Source organism: Taudactylus pleione, unplaced genomic scaffold (assembly GCF_031769625.1).
Source record: "Taudactylus pleione unplaced genomic scaffold, aTauple2 ptg003137l, whole genome shotgun sequence".
In the NCBI taxonomy this organism is placed as follows: domain Eukaryota; kingdom Metazoa; phylum Chordata; class Amphibia; order Anura; family Myobatrachidae; genus Taudactylus; species Taudactylus pleione.
In genome coordinates, this window is record NW_028287496.1 from 4,353,406 (window position 1) to 4,361,325 (window position 7,920).

Below are 7,920 nucleotides of genomic sequence, written 5' to 3' on the forward strand. Positions count from 1 at the left end.
GATTGGTGTAGTCCTGTGAGCGCACTAATGCTCTGATTGGCTGCAGGGTGGTGTAGTCCTGTGTGCGCTCTAATATTCGGATTGGATGCAGAGTGGTGTAGTCCTGTTAGCACTCTAATGCTCTGATTGGCTGCAGATTGGTGTAGTCCTATGAGTGCACTAATGCTCTGATTGGCAACAGGTTGGTGTAGTCCTGTGAGTGCACTAATGCTCTGATTGGCTGCAGGGTGGTGTAGTACTGTGAGAGCTCTAATATTCTGTTTGGATACAGGTTGGTGTAGTGCTGTGAGTGCTCTAATATTCTGATTGGCTGCAGGTTGGTGTAGTCCTGTGGGCATTCTAATGCTCTGACTTCAGGTTGGTATAGTCCTGTGAGTGCTCTAATGCTCTGATTGGATGCAGATTGGTGTAGTCCTGAGAGTGCAATAATGCTCTGATTGGCTGCAGGGTGGTGTAGTCCTGTGAGCGCTCTAATATTCTGATTGGATGCAGAGTGGTGTAGTGCTGTGAGCACTCTAATGCTCTGATTGGCTGCAGATTGGTGTAGTCCTATGAGTGCACTAATGCTCTGATTGGCTACAGGTTGGTGTAGTCCTGTGAGTGCATTAATGCTCTGATTGGCTGCAGGGTGGTGTAGTCCTGTGAGTGCTCTAATACTCTGATTGGATGCAGGGTGGTGTAGTTCTGTGAGTGCTCTAATGCTCTGATTGAATGCAGATTGGTGTAGTCCTGTGAGTGCTCTAATGCTCTGACAGGATGCAGGGTGGTGTAGTCCTGTGAGTGCACTAATGCTCTGATTGGATGCAGGGAGGTGTAGTACTGTGAGCGCTCTAATATTCTGATTGGATACAGGTTGGTGTAGTCCTCTGAGTGCTCTAATATTCTGATTGGCTGCAGGTTGGTGTAGTCCTGTGGGCATTCTAATGCTCTGACTTCAGGTTGGTGTAGTCCTGTGAGTGCTCTAATGCTCTGATTGGATGCAGATTGGTGTAGTCCTGTGAGTGCTCTAATGCTCTGATTGGAAGCAGATTGGTGTAGTCCTGTGAGTGCTCTTATGCTCTGATTGGATGCAGATTGGTGTAGTCCTGTGACTGCTCTAATGCTCTGATTGGATGCAGATTGGTGTAGTCCTGTGAGTGCTCTAGTACTCTGATTGGATGCAGGGTGGTGTAGTCCTGTGAGCACTCGAATGCTATGATTGGCTGCAGATTGGTGTAGTCCTATGAGTGCACTAATGCTCTGATTGGCTACAGGTTGGTGTAGTCCTGTGAGTGCTCTAATGCTCTGATTGGATGCAGATTGGTGTAGTCCTGTGAGTGCTCTAATGCTCTGATTGGATGCAGATTGGTGTAGTCCTGCGAGTGTTCTAATGCTCTGATTGGATGCAGGGTGGTGTAGTCCTGTGAGTGCACTAATGCTCTGATTGGATGCTGGGCGGTGTAGTCCTGTGAGTGCTCTAATACTCTGATTGGATGCAGGGTGGTGTAGTCCTGTGAGTGCTCTAATGCTCTGATTGGATGCAGGGTGGTGTAGTCCTGTGAGTGCACTAATGCTCTGATTGGATGCAGATTGGTGTAGTCCTGTGAGTGCTCTAATGCTCTGATTGGATGCAGGGTGGTGTAGTCCTGTGAGTGCTCTAATGCTCTGATTGGATGCAGATTGGTGTAGTCCTGTGAGTGCTCTAATGCTCTGATTGGATTGCAGATTGGTGTAGTCCTGTGAGTGCTCTAATGCTCTGATTGGATGCAGGGTGGTGTAGTCCTGTGAGTGCACTAATGCTCTGATTGGATGCAGATTGGTGTAGTCCTGTGAGTGCTCTAATGCTCTGATTGGATGCAGGGTGGTGTAGTCCTGTGAGTGCACTAATGCTCTGATTGGATGCAGGGTGGTGTAGTCCTGTGAGTGCTCTAATACTCTGATTGGATGCAGGGTGGTGTAGTCCTGTGAGCACTCTAATGCTCTGATTGGCTGCAGATTGGTGTAGTCCTAAGAGTGCACTAATGCTCTGATTGGCTACAGGTTGGTGTAGTCCTGTGAGTGCTCTAATGCTCTGATTGGATGCAGATTGGTGTAGTCCTGCGAGTGCACTAATGCTCTGATTGGCTGCAGGGTGGTGTAGTCCTGTGAGCGCTCTAATATTCGGATTGGATGCAGAGTGGTGTAGTCCTGGGAGCACTCTAATGCTCTGATTGGCTGCAGATTGGTGTAGTCCTATGAGTGCACAAATGCTCTGATTGGCTACAGGTTGGTGTAGTCCTGTGAGTGCATTAATGCTCTGATTGGCTGCAGGGTGGTGTAGTACTGTGAGCGCTCTAATATTCTGATTGGATACAGGTTGGTGTTGTCCTGTGAGTGCTCTAATATTCTGATTGGCTGCAGGTTGGTGTAGTCCTGTGGGCATTCTAATGCTCTGACTTCAGGTTGGTGTAGTCCTGTGAGTGCTCTAATGCTCTGATTGGATGCAGATTGGTGTAGTCCTGTGAGTGCTCTAATGCTGTGATTGGATGCAGATTGGTGTAGTCCTGTGAGTGCTCTAATGCTCTGATTGGATGCAGATTGGTGTAGTCCTGTGAGTGCTCTAATGCTCTGATTGGATGCAGGGTGGTGTAGTCCTGTGAGTGCACTAATGCTCTGATTGGATGCAGGGTGGTGTAGTCCTGTGAGTGCTCTAATGCTCTGATTGGATGCAGATTGGTGTAGTCCTGTGAGTGCTCTAATGCTTTGATTGGATGCAGGGTGGTGTAGTCCTGTGAGTGCTCTAATGCTCTGATTGGATGCAGATTGGTGTAGTCCTGTGAGTTCTCTAATGCTCTGATTGGATGCAGATTGGTGTAGTCCTGTGAGTGCTCTAATGCTCTGATTGGATGCAGGGTGGTGTAGTCCTGTGAGTGCACTAATGCTCTGATTGGATGCAGGGCGGTGTAGTCCTGTGAGTGCTCTAATACTCTGATTGGATGCAGGGTGGTGTAGTCCTGTGAGTGCTCTAATGCTCTGATTGGATGCAGGGTGGTGTAGTCCTGTGAGTGCACTAATGCTCTGATTGGATGCAGATTGGTGTAGTCCTGTGAGTGCTCTAATGCTCTGATTGGATGCAGGGTGGTGTAGTCCTGTGAGTGCACTAATGCTCTGATTGGATGCAGATTGGTGTAGTCCTGTGAGTGCTCTAATGCTCTGATTGGATGCAGATTGGTGTAGTCCTGTGAGTGCTCTAATGCTCTGATTGGATGCAGATTGTTGTAGTCCTGTGAGTGCTCTAATGCTCTGATTGGATGCAGGGTGGTGTAGTCCTGTGAGTGCACTAATGCTCTGATTGGATGCAGATTGGTGTAGTCCTGTGAGTGCTCTAATGCTCTGATTGGATGCAGGGTGGTGTAGTCCTGTGAGTGCACTAATGCTCTGATTGGATGCAGATTGGTGTAGTCCTGTGAGTGCTCTAATGCTCTGATTGGCTGCAGGGTGGTGTAGTCCCGTGAGTGCTCTAATGCTCTGATTGGATGCAGATTGGTGTAGTCCTGTGAGTGCACTGATGCTCTGATTGGATGCAGGGTGGTGTAATTTGGTGAAACATAAAGACAATACATTCAGAAATCTTACTATGTACAATAGATTTATCTGAATATATTTCTGCTGTCAGATAACTGCCCTGCTGCTGTATGTTTACATTTTATGATTGTGACACATTTACTGAAGAAATTAATTCATATATATATTTGCAGTCCTGAGCATTGTACATGATCTGACTGCCTCCACATTCACAGTGTTATGTATACCATATGGCCGACATACACCACACGCCAAGGACACGGCCATCTGACAAGAGGCAAGGACACAACAAATCTATTCTGCTAACCTGAAAACATGTTGTATAATGTGGAAAACTTTCCTATGCATTAATCAGATAATTAGAGACAAGACGTAAATGATTCTAACTTGCTGGTAACATAACAGACTGGCTCCTGGCTAGAGGGTTACAGCATCAGGAGACACGTTACTGACATATAAGGGGAAATTAGATGCAGATAACAGAAGCACATGAGACTGACCTCTAAGAGCAATGTGTTGTGTCATATGTATGAGGGACCCATAATCTGTCACTTTGGGGGAAATGCAGAGTTGGTGACTAAATGGTTACAACAGGGCTCAACAAAGTTCTCTAAAGTCTGGGAGCCAGCTTAAAAATTTAGGAGCCAGACCATCTTCCCCTACCAAAGCATATGAAACCTTGTACACACTACCACACAAGTACCTTCAATGCCCATCAGACCTCCAAACGTGCCATTTAACCACCACACATGCCTCTTCAATGCCCATCAAACCCAGCCTCATACTTATCTCTAATGCCCAATATATAGTATGCCATACAGTAGTACCCCCAATTTATAGCATGCCAAACAGAGGAAGACCTTAAATTAAAATGTCTGCATTAGATTATTTGCCTTAGTAAACTTGAAGCCCAGCAGAGGGGACGGTGACGTGAGGTAAATGTACAGATAGAAGCAACATGTCTTACCCATATTGGATTGTGGCTGCTGCTCTGGGATGCCTGGGACCGCTGGTTCTGCTAAATCTACTGGGACCACTGAGGGAGACGGAGTCTGGGACCAGAGACAGGCAGATATGACAGGACACAGAGACCGCCGGGGATGCCAGGACCCAGAGACTTCCGTGCGGGGGATGCCGGGACCCAGAGACCTCCACACCAGGGATGCTGAGACCCACAGACCTCCGTGCCGGGGATACTAGGAACCAGAGACCTCAGCGCTAGGGAAGCCGGGACCCAGACACCACTATGCCGGGGATGCTGGGACCCAGAGACCTCCTCGTCAGGGATGCTGAGACCCACAGACCTCCGTGCCGGGAACCAGAGACCTCCATGTGGGGGGATGCCGGAACCCAGAGACCTCCGTGCCGGGGATGCCATGACCCAGAGACCTCCGTGCCGGGGATGCCGGGACCCAGAGACCTCTGTGCCGGGGATGCCGGGAGCCAGAGACCTCCGTGCCAAGGATGCCGGGACCCAGAGACCTCTGTGTCGGGGATCTCCAGAGCTTCTTAGGAATTCTCTATTCCCTGCAAAATCCAGTCGCCACGTCTGAAAACTTGGTCGCTCTGGCGACTGGGATTTGTCGAGCCCTGGGTTACAAATGACAAAGGGGCCTATTTATTAACATTATTTTTACTAAAATAATGTGAAACGTGTTTTCAAACCATTTTCAAATTATTTTAGTATCATACTAAAGGGCAATTGGAGGAAAAATCGCAACATTCTACTCCAAACCCCAATTATCACATATTTTTAGTAAACAGATCACATTTCCCATTATTGTAATGGTAAATGTGATATGGCCAAAGTTACTAAAAATATATTGTGAATAAATACCAGGAAAAGCCCTGTAATAATAACGCCACCTGGAGATGGCGTTATCCAGGGTCCCCCCAGGTTCCCGACTCCTGCCCTGCTCTAAAAGGCAGAACGGAATCGGTATGATTAACCACCGGACCTTTGCCCGGTGGTTGGAATCCTGACAGCGGCATCCCGGCAGAAGAGGAAATCCCGATCGTTGAAGGTAAATATTCTCTAACCTATTTCTAACCACCTAACCCTCCCTTAGGGGTGCCTAACCCTAACCTTCCCCCCCAGTGCCTAACCCTAATCCCCCCTCTAAGTGCCTAAACCTATGTCCCCCGGGGGAGTGCCTAACCCGAAATCAGTATGAAATACCACCGGCTGCATGTTCGATTCCCGGCAGTGCCTGGCCGACAACAGCAGAGTTCCCGGGAGCGGCAGCCCGACAGCGCTGGAAATCCCGATCATGGATAGGTAAGTACTAACTAACCTAACCTAACCCCCTAACCCTCCTTAGGGTTAGGTGCCCAGTGATCAGCTGTGTGGTCTAAATAGAGCACAAGCTGATCAATGCAAAAATATAGTAAAAAAACCCAAAACACGTATCTGCATCCAGGGACCGGTGACTGGTGCTCCGGTCAGCTGGTCTCCTGGCTCATGTTCAGAACAGCTGACCGGTGTCACAGTGCAGGAGCCGGGAGACCAGCTGACTGGAGCTCCAGAGGACATCACTGGAGCACCGATCACGAGGGAAATGTAATCTGAGTGGGGTGGGGTGGTGGTTTCGGTATCCGGTTGGAGGCACATGTGCAGACACATTCTCTTTGTAATGTTTCCGAAAAATATAGAGAGAAGTGTGTGGACAGGATTTGCAGGGAAAGATCTTTAATATCTTTATTGCAAGCTCTGTCCCTGCATGCGGATATTAGTATATCCATGTAATATTTCCTAAACTCACAGTCGAATTTAGCAAGAAAAATTGTAAATTCGGATTGTAGTATATAGGGCCCAAAGTGCACACAATATTACATATGCTTAGCTGCACCCATCTCCCGGGGGGCCCGGACCTGTATCTGCAGCAAGTCTTTTTCATCAGCGTGTATTTGTGCTTGCTCTATGGCAGGTGCATAAGTGACACCTAATGTAATTGCTCATCTGATTATGACATATTTGTATGTACGCACCTGCATGAGGATCCCCCGCAGGGGCATAACTGGACCTAGGGGGGCCCAATAGCAAAATTTTCACGAGCCCCCTAGGTCCGCGACCCCCTCCCCCCACGCCCTCCTCACTCCCCTCTCCTTGACAGTAGACTTACCTGCTCCACGGTCACGTTGCACAGGGCAGGAACACTTCCTTTCCCGGTCGGCTCCATCTCCTCAGTCCTCACTGATTGATACAGAGAGGAGTTGGCCACGCCTCCTCCCAGTATCAGTCAATGATAAGACAGAAGATAAAGAGGTAGAGCTGACCGGTAGGACAAGACCACCGAGGGGGGGGACACGACCACAGAGCAGGTAAGTCAACAAGAGGGGAGTGAGGAGGGTGCGGAAGGGGGTGTGGACCGAGGCTGGCACCGCAGGTGCAGGGGTCCGGGCCCCATAGCAGCTGAGCCCCCAGTACCTACGACAGTTAGAGCACTGATCCCCCATATCATCACTGTTCTTCCTCTCTATTCACAAGACCCAGTGCACTAATAAAGCATATCACACATCTCTCTTCACTTTTTGGGATTGCACTAATATGCATAGTACATCACAACAACTTATGTAGCCCCCATTTTGTGTCAGACGCATACTGAGAAGCCTTTGTCATTGATCTCTGGCTATTGTGCCACATGAATACTGCAATTTTGATAGGTGACGAGCAGGTACACAAGTCAACCAATCATTTATCAGCGCACACAATGTACATGCTGCCGACGCCTGTGTTCTGTGAGTATACCACATGAAACCATGATCACTCTAACACCAGGAGCAGACATAAGAGGGTGTGAGTGTATGGCAAGATCAGGGTACTGAGCAGTAGGTACATAAAGCATAAACACTATGAGGACTTCTGCTCTAGTGCCAGCCAGGGCTATGGAGTCATTGTAGCAGACTTGGCATCTGCTGCTTTTTTACCATCCTGGATTCAGCTCTCCTTCTCACCTCACAGTCAGCCCATCTCTCAGTCCTGCTACTTTCACGTTCATAACATCTGTAGGATTCATCATTCCTCATACCAGATGTCACTGGAAAGCTTATCCATGCCCCCAGCAACTCCTTCCCTGCAGTCTCCTTACCACCAGTGCCGATGGTCTCCTTCTCCCCTCAGTGACTATGACACTGGCTGCTCTCCCATATGCTGGGTACAGGGTCACTGAGAGCTGCTGTGCCTTCCCCTGCACTATCCTTACCACCAGTGCTCCTGGTCTCCTCCTCCCCTCAGTGACTCTGACACTGGCTGGTGGGACCATATGCTGGGTACAGGGTCACTGAGAGCTGCTGTGCCTTCCCCTGCACTATCCCTACCACCAGTGCTCCTGGTCTCATTCTCCCTCTCAGTGACTCTGACACTGGCTGCTCTCCCAT

The 7,920-nt window shown here is 48.9% G+C and overlaps 1 protein-coding gene across 1 annotated transcript in view; it reads right to left on the reverse strand.

Moving 5' to 3' along the window:
- Positions 1-4,514, reverse strand: part of PNLIP (pancreatic lipase) — a 133,989-nt gene extending 129,475 nt beyond the window's left edge. Inside the window, exon 1 of the mRNA XM_088466431.1 lies at positions 4,511-4,514. Within this exon, the coding sequence (XP_088322557.1) occupies positions 4,511-4,514 (4 nt within the window). The remainder of the gene's footprint in view (positions 1-4,510) is intronic.
- Positions 4,515-7,920: the final 3,406 nt, after the last annotated feature.